The 14,546-nt window shown below is 41.0% G+C and overlaps 1 protein-coding gene across 2 annotated transcripts in view; it reads left to right on the forward strand.

Annotated features, from left to right (window-relative positions):
• Window positions 1-14,546, forward strand: part of stxbp6 (syntaxin binding protein 6 (amisyn)) — a 55,115-nt gene that overhangs the window by 3,260 nt on the left and 37,309 nt on the right. The window contains exons 2-3 of one of the 2 annotated variants that reach the window (XM_030775097.1): window positions 1,411-1,519; window positions 4,064-4,268. In XM_030775097.1, coding sequence (XP_030630957.1) covers window positions 4,115-4,268 — 154 coding nt within the window. In that variant the 5' untranslated portion in view covers window positions 1,411-1,519; window positions 4,064-4,114. The remainder of the gene's footprint in view (window positions 1-1,410; window positions 1,520-4,063; window positions 4,269-14,546) is intronic. The other variant, XM_030775105.1, reaches the window with a different exon arrangement.

The following is a 14,546-nucleotide window of genomic DNA, read 5'->3' on the forward strand; positions in this document are numbered from 1 at the left end:
AGTGTAGTTCTTAATAGTCAGTACAAATCCTCTGTAGACAGCGCTTGCATATAGAGCAAAGATAGATGTCCTTTTTTTTTTTACTTCATGTGTGGGTGCACATTTCCTTCGTTTTCTCTCAGATTTTGGAACATCTGTAGCCACATGCCGATTTCTGGAGTTAGCATAGGTGTGGATGAGTCATTAATAGCCTTTGACGGCAACAAGCTGGATGATGGACAGTGTGATTGCTCAATAATTTATGAAGGGTAACAAGCACCATCTGTGTTGGTGTTAGTGTGTGATTTGTATTCAAAACACACCATTATGTTTCACTGCAACACCAAACACTTACCTTTCCCAGAGCTTAGAATGCACTGTAAATATTCTCTGTAATTTATCTTCTGTTGAACACGCTTTTAGACTAGTCTCGGAGGGCAATAACATCCTCATGTTTGCATCGATCGTCAATTCAGATGAGAGAAAAAAGCTAAGAAGTGAATCACAGATGAAAATGAGATAAAATTCACCCATAGAATAGAAGGAAGTGAAAGAGAGCAGGAGAGATCAAGGTTAGTTACCATTGTGTAGGGGGAGAGATGTACTGAAAAGGACAGACAGTAACAGAATGGACCTGACTTGGTTGGACACTAGTTCTGTACGTATGTACGGACTGCTCAGTGACACTGAATAAGCTTTTAAAGCTCTTAGTTTTCATATCTGCTTCCATAGTTACTTGTGTTGTTAGCAAAATACCTCGTGAAAAATCCACAGTATACTGAAACAAATTTGCGGCGCCTCTGCAGACAAAATGAACCACGTAAAAATGAAGAGATCTCAGCTACATCGAAAAATGTGTGGTTTGATTCATGTTCACTGTAGACTACATATATTCATTCAGGTAAATAAATGATTGGAGTGTGGCAAGAGTTTGGAACAAAAACAAAAGTGCAGTTTCTCAAGATTCCATGAGCAGTAGGTTGTTGGTGTTTTTAAGTATCCCTTTCCTCCATGTTGTTCCTTCTTTTTCTTTTGTCAGAGAGGTCTTTCTCCAAGGTTCTTAAGAAGGACTTGCCCCCCCCCCCCCACACAGAGTATAAAGAGTAATGTACATAGGAATGTGGATGGCCGATAATCCACAGCAATTGGATTTTTCCTCCCTCTCTCTGTTGGTGTTTTTCTCTATTTCTTGCTCCCACCTCCTCTCACACACACTCATGTCATGTCACAGACGCTCAAACAGAGAGAGCAAGCCAGTAATACACATTGGCTCAGCACTATCACTTCCTTTAAAAGGTTAAGAATGTGAAAACCTGTGCTAATCAGAGGAATCCTCTTTTCAATTGTCAAGACATATCGAGAATACAGCCTGTGCCTTTGTGTTCAATGTTGACAGTGTCTCCATCAGCTTATCTTGGCTTATTTTTTCAGGGTCCTTGGGAATCATATGCATTCCATGCCAGTCATATTCCTCTGATCCGTGTGCAAAGCTCTCTCTTCTGCCCGTGGTTCTGAAAGACTGTCTTTGTCTGGCTGCCTGGTGAGTTTTTGGAAGAGCTGGGTCTATGTGCTGAAAACATTCATCCTGTTTTCTAATTCACAGGTTCTCTCTTTCTCTCTCTCTCTCTGTGTTGTGTGAAGAATGCCAGGGAGAGTGGTGAGTGAAATCTTAGCATTTTTGTAGAGGGCACAGTACCCAGTTAGCTGTTATTTTTCCAGCTCTCTCTATAAGTGGACAAGGTTTTGTGGGAAAAGGCTGTAGTGTCCAGTGTTAACATGCCGTGCTGGACTTTAGAGGAGCTTTAACAGCCAACTAGGGAAATATTGGTGACTGAAAAGCTGTAGGAAAGGCGAGGGTCACACATCAGTTACCCACCCGAGGGGGGGTTTGCCTCCCTGGCTCTTGCTAACAGCTTGGAGAAAGACGGGGAAGCTTTCTCTCCCAGCTGGAGAGGAACAGCACAGTAGTGAACTATCTGTGGATTAGCTCTGCATGAAGAGGAGCTGCTGGGAGTCCCTCATGCTTGGTTCTCTCCATCTGCAGCCTCCTTTTAAATCCTCCCACTGTGGCAACACGATGAGTGACCTTTTGACAGCATATGAAAAGATCCGCTCCACTCTCTCTCTGCTGATAGAGGCTGCAGCATTGAGTCGATTGTAAAATCGGAGCCGTTTAATTTTCTTTTTTTTTTTTTTTCTTTTCTTTTCTTTTTTTTTTTATCGGATGGAGAAGCTAATTGGGTGGCTGCCATCGTACCAGGCCCCTGCTCTGCTGTTGACAGGGTATGCGTGTTTTGTGGTGCAATGCATTTAGTGCTGGGATGTTTTCAGCATTCCACATGATGGTATAACATACATATTTCTCATCACTTTCAGGGAGAAAAATGGTTTAGTTTTCAGTAAACTCTGTAGCTTATCACCCCGCGCTCTGCTTCTCATCTAGCTATGCAACATAAACAATCCCTGCTCCTCAGATGGAGTTTAAGAAATGGGTACCCCTGTTAGTGTTTTTATTCATGTGTACTAAGCAGCTTTCATTTAATTGTGAACCAGATGTTTTTAAAATTGTTCAGATGCATACATTATAAAACATATTTGTCATTTTGAACCAGTAATGTTTCTTTACATCGTCAAGTTAGGTGTTCAGCTCTGTGACCCAAAATGCCCCAGAACTAATGCTCAAAAGGGGACTGTGAAATTTGGATCAGACTGTTGAAGTTAGAGCATTTAGATACTGCCATTCATAATTCGGTGAGTTTATGTTTGGTCAGCCAAGTAATTCTGTGGTCTGGGAAACGGTTAGATGAAGATTAATGATGAAGGTTCAACAATTTTGAGAACAGTATACAAATAACAAGTGGAATGATTCAGCTTTGGTCAGCAGCGTGTTAGAACAAGCATCCAGAATCCTAAACACTGAAGCAAGTTATAGAGCTGCCATCTAAAAGGGCTGACAGATTTTACCAGGCTGTCTCGAATACTCCCCTCATTTCATGGCCAATTAGTCCAGTCTGGTCAGTGCCTCGTCTGTTTGAATGGCTTCTTCTCACAGCCACCCCGTTCTGGAATTTTCTTGATAGTCCTTTAACATATCAAATATTTAATCAGAGAAATGACGCTCAAGGCCGATTTCAACATCATCCCTTTTGTAGCAGCTCGGAGTAAGAGCTGCTGCTTCGCAGAATGTTGAGTTTCTGTCTGTAGGAATAGATTTCTGGCCCCCATGTAACAATTCAATATCTCTCTAGATTGCCATCAAAAATCCTGCTGTGCACAGAATGAATTTCTGTACGCTTAATCATTTTAAAGACCCAGACTGGTAAAAAGCTTTGTTTTGCTGTGTTCTTGTCTCATTTAATATTTCTTTGTTTTGTTCATTGTGCTTTTGTTATGATGGGGGAAAAAAAATGCATATATCGCACAAACATGTAATTTGGCATCTTGAAAAATGGATACCTATTGAAATGCTTGGAACCAATTAGTCTCTTTTGTGTAAAAGCACGGTTTGTATCATTACTTTGACAAGAGCCACTTTCACTGACAGCAGATTAGTTCATTTTCATGCAAATGAATGAGGTGTAATCGTTATGGCATGCCATTTAATCATGGTAGCAAGGTCGCGAGAGAGATATTATGATGATGACATGAAACAAATATTTTGAACAGATATTCTTGATGATGACATGAAACAAATATTTTGAACAGATATTCTTGTTCATTCTCGGTAGATGGTCACGTCGCACACCAGCACTAGGCAATCTATCATTAGATATATTTTTTGGAGCATTTCTCAGCGGACCGCCCCCCAAAAAAAAAGTTTCTGAAATTGGTTCTGAGTGTTTTTATTTTGACAGGTTATACTGCAGGGTATCTAAAACAACTTCAAAACACTGCTAGGCTGCCTATCAAATCCACACACTCAGTGCTCTTCTAATGCTTTCTCCCCGTACCTGGCAGAACCAATCTCTATCCTATCTGATGGTCTAAGATGCCCTCTAGCCCAAAACATCCTGCCATGACTTTTACAGTGACCACCCCACCCTCACCCCCTCAGTAACTGATCATACTTTTTCTGCTGTTCCAGTGAAGAGCTGAACACATCTACTCTGGCACCTGCCCCTGACACCTCTCCACCATGAGTGCCAAATCAGCCATCAACAAGGAGGTCTTCACCCCCCAAGATGAGAAGATGCTTGTGGCTGTACAAGTGAAAAGAAGGACCAAGAAGAAGATTCCATTCTTGGCCACAGGGGGACAGGGAGATTACGTTACCTACATCTGCCTATCAGGTAACCTGTAGTCTCAACTCCCTGCATTTGCGCACTCATTGGCTCTAAGCAAACCCCTGTATTTTCTCACGGGTCTTACACATGGTTTGGCCACATTTTCAGATGGCAAAGGAATGAAACTGGCTCATATTCTCTTCGGTGGGTGTGTTGGCCAAGATAACACTCGCTGCAGAATAGTAATTACTGACTCCTATGTGGTTACACGTAGTTTTAAGTAAATGCTGTTCTCCTCCCAATATGTTTTGTCTGAACTCACAGTGCAAAAAAAAATTCAATGATTAGCTTCTTATGTGATGCAGCAAGCATGATCTATCTGCACTTGCCTTGACTTGCCAAGTGACTGTTGGAAAGAGGGACAGATACACTTAAAGTACTAATGGATACTGAAACATTAACCTAGGGTTAATGGCTGATTAAAATGAGAACTTTTGAGGTTAAAAAAAAAAAAGAAAGACAGACAGAAATGAGTTCCTTGAACTGTTGATAAAATACTGTGCACTAACTTCAAAAGACAACCACACGGTTAATTTTCCTGTGTTAAATTAACACTAAAACTGTATGTATGAACTAGGTGAACGTGACCAGTATTCATTTAACGTAAACAAATCCATGGTGTGCCAAGTGCCTCAAAATCCTGCTAAAAGAATAATTTTTTACAAACTTATGTTGCAAATTTTGTTCCACTTATGCCACTTCCCTTTAAACCCATCTTAATAGTAAAATATCTATAGTCATTTACAGCATTGGTCAGTGATGTTCTGGTGAGTAACAGAATCAGTGGTCCGTGGGGGAACAGGACACAGGGTTTTTTTTCCCCCCTGCGGCTATTAAATCAAGTTAATGGGGATTTGCCTCCATGTCTGTCTTATCAGTGCATGACTAAACAACAGCCTGGAAAATCCAGTCATGTTTCAACACATGCCAGCCCGAATTCTCCATTTATGCCTCGGGCTGCTGACGCTTGTGTTTATGGTTTTTATGCCAGTTTAAGGGTAAACTAGGCCAATTTATGCCTTGGATGGGTGGAATGCCTCTTAAATGGATTTATCTCAGTCAGATAACTATATTGAAAACATTGAGTTGTTAAATGATTGATGAATTGCTTTCTCAGTTTTAGAAATAATTGGATTTAGAAGTCCATGAAGTCAGCTGTATGTAGTAATTTACAACTGACTTTTAAGAAAAAGCTATGGTAAGAAAGATGAAACAGACTCTATCAAGGAAAGTGAAGGTTCACCAATCTTTCATCTTTTTACTCTCAGGCTTTTGTATCATAAACAGCCCTGTGTAAGGGGGGAGGGTGCACTCCTCTGGCATGAAAGGTTTGTTCATGTCTTGGCCTTTTGTACTTTCATTGTTTCTAGCTGAGGATGCTAACGATAGAATCCTGAACCTCGGCTGTCAAAGCCATTTTTGTTTTAAGGTAAAAGCAAAATGACAAAGGAAAGAGAAAATCTTATGAACCGTTTCTTGTCCCTAAACTTGATGCATGGGTGTCCACTCCAAATATACAAGCAATTTTCTTCAAGCACAGCCTTATTAACTGCCTCTCAAAAAATTTGACAATCCTGAGACGCAACAGGAAAATGAATATGACGCGTCAAATGTTTTCACCCATGGCTCTGCCTATAAATCTTAATGAGGTGAAGAACACTATTTGGTTTTAAACCACGTGCAGTGGAAAAAAAAAACAAACCCCAAACTACCTCTGTGGCTTCAGAGGCAATCTTTGTCCTCTGTATCTGAAAAGGAATAAATGAAGTTGCACATGAAAGCCTTTTGTTGGTCCCTGCGGCTGTCTGAAACCCCCTCTACCCTGTTATTCATCATCTGAAGGCCTCTTTTTAGTCTCAGTGAAACAAGTCTAATCTTCTGGCCATGGTACCTGGCCCCATGGAAAGCCATGAGCTGAGGCTGTGGCCGGGGTGGGGGGTGGGGGGTGGGGCTTTTGTATGTGGGGGAATTCGATTAACTTTAGAAGGTGGTACAAATTTTAACAACAGTGAAATTTTAATACCACAGCCTTGTGTTAAAATATTGCTTTTTTTCTATTTTTGACATCAGTTTGCTGTGATTTAGTACGCCACCAAATATTGCAGAATGCTGTAGATGTTCCTTTGGGCTCTTTCAGAATTGCTAGTACTTGAACTGACCATTAATGCCAGGCAATAGATACTTCAGACGCTGAATTCTGAGATATATATGGTACATGTTTTCAAGGATGTAAAATTATGTTGACAAAGAGGATGAAAAGTTCTATTACTTTGTCATCCTTGAAGTGATGATCGAGGCATCTCTTCTGTTGTCAGTGACTGACAAAGAATGTGTTGAGAAGGCATGTCCTTCTGTACTCTTCATTCTTTTCCATTCATTTACATTTTATATAACTCCTCGTGGGGGAGCAGCTGCTGGTCTCTGGTGTTTGTGTGAGTGGGTGAGGTGGTCGTTATCCTGAATGAGTAATTTTTTTTTCTTTTCTGTCTCAGTTTTATGCATAACAATCTGTTTAGTGATCTTAAACCCTTTGTTTTTAAACAAGCAACCATGTCATGACACACAAGCTAGACCAAATCTAGGAGTCACACTGTCCAAGTTACTGGGTTTTTTTTTTTTGTTTTTTTTTTTTTCTCTCAGCCACAATCGTGACACTCTCTGTTCTGTGATGTGGTTTTGGAATGGGAATAATGGGAGTTCCAGTTCTACGCGGGTCACTGAATATCATACATGCTGTGCACATACACATTGCTGGCTTTGAACTCTGCTCTGTGACTTTGTTATGCCCAATGATGGTTCATTTGGGACTACCAGAGACCTGTGGGGTACCGTAGAGGTGCTGTACCATTAGCAGGGTGATTGGTTAGTATATGAGTCAAACGTGAACAGAGCATTTGAACCCCCCCTCCCCAAATCTGTTGGCTTACATGTGACAACAGTGAGGTCTGTGGGTGGGTGGTGTGGGTGTTACGCAATACAATAAACAAAGACTGAGGGGCATTGTGGCATAATGTCTTTGATTCCAGAATAAGCCTCAGGCTTGAGTTCATAAACCGCGCTGTCGAGTCAGTTGCGTGGGGGATGGGGTTAGTGAGACAGCCTTTTACTTCATGGTCGACATTGCAAATCAACAAGTGATGTTCTTTCAGAGTAGGGCCACGTGCTACTAACAGCTACTTTACCACGTTTACTCATGAGAGGGTTTTGATTCCAAATGCTGCTGTAATTGCATTTATTCAAGCAAGTGTGAATTGTGTAAAGAATACAAAGCTTTTGTGTAATCTTTAATTAACTATCTTAGAAGATCATTTAAGACTGATGAATTTTGCTGTATGATATCCTCTATCTGCTTAGTTTCCCGTTGTCTGCAGCAGCCAGAATCAAGAAGACTTCAGTCACACCTTTAAAAAAAGAAAAAAAAAAAAAGAAGAAGAACTGTATTGCGTATTAATTTATTTATTTTGTCACATTGTCAAGTGAAGCTATCTCAGTGGAGGTCAGTGTGTGCTCAGTATTCCAAAGCAGAAGTCTCCAGTGTGTGGGTTTTGTCCTCCTAGGGCGATTTGTTTGGGGCATTCATCACAGAGACAAATGAAGCCGGACAGTCGCTGCTGGTGCCGTTTGGTTTGCTTCATTTTTGTAAGACTCCACCATTTTTTCTCCAGAATACAGAAGCACGCAGTGGCAGTGGCAGCGGGAGCCAGCTTGGGAAGGCATCGGTGATCAGTAAATGGAAATAATTTCGGTTGAAAGCCCTGCACTACTCCATTTTAAAAACAAATGGATATCTTTAGTTACTCATAGGAACAGTTGTCGTGTACTTTGTGCAAATTTGGACCGGAAATAATTTTGGTTTATAATTGGTTTGATATGCTGTTTTTCTTTTTCTAGTTAATGTTTGATTATGTTATTCTGTCTTATTCCTTTTTATCCTTCTCTTCTTTTTTCTGTAACTGCTGCATAGCTCTCTGGGTAAAAAGAAATTGGGTCATTCATGCTGGCATTTTAGAAAGGGTTTGTTCTAATTATAACATTGATCTCTGATCCTGTGTGAATTTGGCCAAATTTTGTTGTCTGAAGATTCCTCAACATTGCCTTTGTAGCTGGACTAGCTGAGATCACTTTGGGTGGAACCTGAGAGAGATTCACATCGAAATTTATTTGTATTTATTTGTAACAATTTTTACAATTGTCTCAAAGCAGCTTTACATAGATCAGTGCCTTAACCTCTAGTGAGCAAGCCCAAGGCAACAGTGGCAAGGGAAAACACCTTAAAAAGAGGAAGAGACATTAGGAGGAACCCGTCCTCCTCTGATGGGCACATAGCACCAATGCCTCAGTTCACCAAAACACTCCATGTCCATGGTCTACCACCTCTACCCCTTTGGCTATGGTAAATAGGTAAGCCTGAAGCCTAGATACTGGCTTGAAGACTGAAGATTTAGCAGAAACATAGGAGAAGCATCTAGCCTCATTTGTAGGTTTTGCTTTTCTGTATAGTGAAAGAAGACATGCATTTTGGTGAGATGAACTATAAATTGTTTGCAGGTCACTTAGGCCCTAGGGGCTTGACTGTTTAAGACCTGGTATGTTAAAAGCAGACGTTGTAACCTCTATGAAACCAAACAGGTTACTAGTGTAGATTAGATAATATTGGACTGACATGCTCCAACTTGTAATTCTTATAAGAACTCTGGTTGCAGCCTTTTGAACCAACTGAAGCTTGTGTATGTATATGACAGGTCATGCAGCAAAAAGTGTGTTACAGTAATCTACTAATCTTGCAGTTCTTAATACATGTGCTATCTTCTCTGCATCATGCAAGGACAACATATTCCTTAGTTTGGCTATATTACAGAGATGGCTGGGTGTTTTAATTGTACATACAGCAACAGAGGTCAGAACAGGAAAGAATGTGCTGGAGGAAAGCCAGCAATTTTCAACATCAAAAGTCCAAAGTACCTTTCTCATTCTGATTCCAGTGGCAGTCCAGCCAGCCTCGGTCATGGCTGAACTGATTTACACAGCCATTAAACTCCAAATTTTCTGCTGGTCACACAGAGACTGAGGGGCAGTACATTTACTTTTCATTTTGCTGTTGGAGTATTCCTCCTTTTATTGCAGTGTTTGAAGCTGCACATGAAGAGGAAATGTAATGCAAAAGAGAACGGTATACTTCAGTTAATTCTTTTTTTTTTTGCCGTGTCTTCTTTGTATACCACAATATGCACTCAAAGCTGAAGAACATTTCCAGGAAAAAAAAAAAAAAAATTCAGCCACACTTATAATTGGACAAAGTTCGTTTGTTTAGCATTTTCATTTTGTTTCACCTCCCACCATTTGGTCCTCCTTTAGTACAAGGTAAGTCAAAAACACACGCGCAGACCCACTCCTTTAGTACACCTCCATTCTAATGCACATACAGGTTTCATGTTCCCTAGTCTCAGGAAATGAGGAGACAGCATACCTGGGAGGGCTTGGCTTAGTAACATGCACAGCCAAGTCTCTGAAACACTGCCCAAAGTAATCAAAGCCAGTCCTTTCCTTCTAAGCACTCTTCCAAGCATAACCACACTGACCGTTATGCTAGCCCGCTCAATTCTCTTGTGAATTTAATATGTACAAAGTGTTTTAGCCACAGAGAAATGGAAAGGCGTTAATTTGGATCATTTTATTTGGGGCCAGTTGGTCAAGTGACTTGAGACCCTGGACATCTTCAGTCTATTATTGGCCTTAGCATATTTGGCCTGGTCCCCACTAGCTCCCCAGCACTTGTAAACACACACACACACACACACACACACACACACACACACACACACACACACACACACACACACACACACAAACACTTCCAAGTTAGTTAATCTACATCTGAGGTAGAACATTAATACAATACTACTGAACATGGAGTTCATATCAACATAATGTTAACCACATTGCCACACTATGCACGTAGGTGAACATCCACGTGTGGCGGTCAAAGTGACTGCTTCTTTCAACTTATAAATTATTGATTGGGGTCTCAGCCTTCAGATGGATGGCTTGGGTGATCCCAGGAGAAGTTCGATTAATCTGTTTAGCATTACAGAGAGATGAGAAGATTGCTGACCTTGTGAATGTGGTCTGATAAATCACTCAGTGCTAATGTTCAGTATTCATGCACCCTGCCTCAGAGATCACACCGACCCCACAAGCCACAGATGGATGGTATAGATGCATATTTATGTAGCTGAAAAAGACAAGGGGGGTGCATTTCACTGTAGTGATTAAAATTGCCCTTAGGAAAGTACCTGGAAAATTCTGTTTAAGAGCAGTAACATCTTAACAGACACATTGTAGAAGAAGCGTTGCCTTACGTCTGTTGTTTTTGTATTTTTGGCTGTGCTTTGGTTGTCAGAGATCATTTCACTTGTGGTCATTATGACATAAATTAAATGTTTTTTCTTTTTGTTTTGTTTTCTAAACTTGGCTAAGACTTGTCAACGTTGAACTCGTCACGATTTTGTGGAGTTAATCACACGTGCAATGTGATGTAACTGAAAATTGGATTGATGTAATGTAGTTATGTGTCATGTATCCGTTTATGTCAGCTCGTGCATCCACTACTTGACAAGTTGCAGATTTGCCATAAACTATGTACTAACTATGTAACTTAGCACTTTAGGTTAACAACATATTTGCCCCCTTTCCTTGTTTGTGGTAAGGAATGTTGCTACAATGCACAAGGGGTTGGCCACAATTCACCGAGGTTTCAAACAGAAAGCTTCCCCCCCTGCCAGCCGCGTCAGCAGGAGATGAGGATGTCCTCCAGCTCCTTCCCTGAATCTGCAGACGGGGGATTTGTATGCCTCAGATGCTCCTGCTCGTCTTAATCTGGCTGACTGTATATCCTGTCGCTGAGGCTGAACTCCGACTGAAGCTTTAGTTATCTGCTGTCGTCATCTCCACCCCCTCCTGCCGCACTACAAAAAAGCCTGCCAAAAAAACTCCTTTAATTTCACAAAAAGCACCTCACCCCACGTTGGCTCGTCCTCTCTTTCAGAAAAAGATCAGACTGACCTGGAAAGGACCTGAACGGATGAGTCTAATGGAGAGGGAGAGTAAGAAATCTGGTCCACAGTACTCTTTTCTCTGCTAATAGCTCTTGGATGTGCTCTAGCAGGTGGTGTTTACCACAGTGGTCCAACCCATTGATCTCCTGTAATGGTGTAGTGGCTATGATTGGGACAGGTGTGTGTTAATACACCACAGATGGAGATCTGTGATATGTGTATGGTGTGCTGGCGGCTGCCTGCTCAGTTTTGTCCCCGATGAGGGGATACTGATGAGAAGCCATTAAACAAGCCTCTGAAAGCCTGGTGGTTTACCTCAGAGAGACCCACTCTCTCTCTTTCCCCTGCTCGACTCTCAGTCATTTGTGTCCGTCACTCCTCTCCTTCACTCCCAGATCTGCCTTTGGTTCTCTCTCTCCCTTTTGTGCCGTGTGCTGTCACGGTTCTTGACTTTTGAGCATTTCAGGATGTCTGCGTTTCCATGCTTTTGGCTAAGGAACGCAGTGTGCGTCTGGTTTTTATGAGTCTCCTAGGTGAGACCTATCAGAATATCTCCCTGATGATGCAGTAATTCACTGTTTGGACAGGATGCACTGTTGCAATGCTTGTGCTGAACTGGGCGCCCTTCTCTGACACACTCTGGCTTGCCCTTTGGCTGCCTCTCCCCACCGTTTCCTTTCTGCTAGACTCATGTATCCAGGTGCTTAGTTTGCATAGAGCAATTTTGCCGGTGTTAAATGAACTGAATTTGAATGACACAAATGCTTTTCCCTGTTTATAATTCCCTCTCCTACAGTATGCAATTGGTGGAATGTAAAACAACCCTGAAACGAGCTGTGAAACGTTGCAGTGGCAAACAAACGTGGAGATTCACTGTTTTGGTTTTGTTAGGCTTTGGTTATTATTGGTATTTAAGGATCGGGAGGGCTGTTTTGTTCTTCTTTAAAAATATTTGACGTTCATCACAGCAAATCACTAAATGTGACAGATGGCCCTTAATTAGGACTAGTTGGCTTCATATTTTTGTGGGCGTTGATGAAAATGAGCCCGTGCTGTAACACCCCAAAACAAGAAAGTAAACCTGGCTGGTACTGAGCTAGTGGTATGTTTAAGGAGATTTCGTGTTGGGAAATGGTAAGGTTATATGTTCACATAGTGAATATCACTATGTTTGAGACATGATCTGTCACTAAGTACAACAACACATAGTCAGGGGTTTAGGGGTACAGTAGCTAGAAGAGAAATAGTGGAGGAGGACTGTGAAATAAAGAGAGAAAATATTCCTGATTTAGAGATGTCACAAGAACCGGTACTTCGATGTCATGTCAACGCCAAAATTCAGAAAATGTAACATTGTTAGTTCTGCTACAGCACCGTTAACACTAAGTCAAAACCAGTACTGCATGCTCACTGGCACGTAAGAAAAACATGAGAAACAAGAAGTGTTGTGAAGTATTGCCCCGCAAAATTTAACACTCGTCGAAAAGAAACCTGCAAAACTTGTTACAGCCACACATTTGGTCCATTTCCTCATATTTTAAATCAATATTGTGTCAGGATGCCTCTTTTTTTCTTTCTACTTTGAAGGCTGTATGCCAGTGTTTGCTTGAATAATAAAGGAGATATTTCAAAGCTGCTGTCTACAGTTAACTGTTAAACACTTGAAAGTTACATGCTATAAAGTTTTTTTTGTAATAATGCAGCCTATTCTGAATGGTATTTCTATTTTTGAATAAGGTGTAGAGAATCATGGAATTTCACTGGTATTGATATCGACTGCCACAATTCTGATATTGCCACGCCTCCACGACTGATTCTCTACAAATCTTGTACAAATCTTGATGATCTGGTGGTGAGGAATGTTTGTTGAAGTACCACTTTAAAGTCAAAATAATCAGATTGGTCATCAAGCTCCAGCTGTCACAGTGATACAGTTTGCACTGAAGCCTAAGGTAAAGCTCATACTCGGATACAGGTCTGCTTTGCGTACTCAACAGTGAGTGTCAGAATTTCACAGGTTTGTCTCTGCTCATCTAATGGGCGTCGATCCTGTTAGCGTGTACAAGTCACTGATGGCCAGGGGTTGGAGTGGGTACGGTGGGAGGTGAAGTGGAAGCGTAGTGGCTGGAATGAGGATGAGGTGATTTAATGAAAAACTGGACATCATCTCTGAGAAAATGATAGTCCTCCCCCCTGTGAACTCAGGTCATTTGTATTCAAGCTGATTGCGATTGTCCTGAAATCCTATGAATTTTAAATGCTTAACAGCACCAAGGAAATTTCTTTTGTTAATTTTTTTTTTCTTTTGCGGTAAAGAAGCGAGGGCCATATGTTGAGTGCGTCTGGATGAAAAATAAATGAATGAAGGGAAGAAATGAATCTGGAATGGAAAAAGAGAGAGCTGTTCGAAAGGGTTCCTGCCTGGCTCTTGTAAAAGGCAGCCATGCAGATAATTAGCCAGTGCTCCTTTTTGTCACACAGGTTGTTATAATAAAAATGCTGCTTTTACAGATTTCAATTAAGTTCATATCCATTTTTTACCTATAGCTTTTCAAATCCCTGCAGAAATGTTTTTCAGGGACAGAAAGCTCAGGGGGAAAATGTGCTGCCCTCAGGAAATAACTTTGAGTTTCTCTGGCCTTCGTTATGTCAGTGTAACAGTGTTACTGTTTATGAAGAGACATTTAAGGCATATTACAAAGATATTGTGTAATGTTTATGCTGATTAAATATTTTAATATAAGAAGTCCAGTTTCTGTTTAAAAGAAGAAATAAACCCTTGATTTTATTACACCCCAAAGATCACAAACTGGATCAACACGTGGTACTGTCTCACACACATCACCATCTTGTGATTATCTTCAATATATGATTTGCTATCCACTGCAAGGCATCTGTGTTATTCAGTAAGATAACAATAAACAGGCAGCAATAATAGCCCTAGCTTTGTTTATGGCACATGTGCTCTTGATTGGATCCCTTATTGCTGCAATGGGAAATCTGTCCCTCAGTTTTAATATTGCCTGTCTAATACTGAGGGGTGGAAATCATTCATTTAGCTGAAGCTTGCTGAAAACCCTTAATACTAAGCTCATCTTTAAGGGATTTACACATTGTGTTGTTCAGTGCCCTCTCTCACCCCTCAACCTATGCCATGCATAAGTGACAAAAGCCCCTTTCAGACATGCACTGCAACCCTGTAGTCTAGACTCTAACCGGAGGAGCTGTA

The sequence above is a fragment of the Chanos chanos genome, chromosome 1, assembly GCF_902362185.1.
Source record: "Chanos chanos chromosome 1, fChaCha1.1, whole genome shotgun sequence".
Classification (NCBI taxonomy): domain Eukaryota; kingdom Metazoa; phylum Chordata; class Actinopteri; order Gonorynchiformes; family Chanidae; genus Chanos; species Chanos chanos.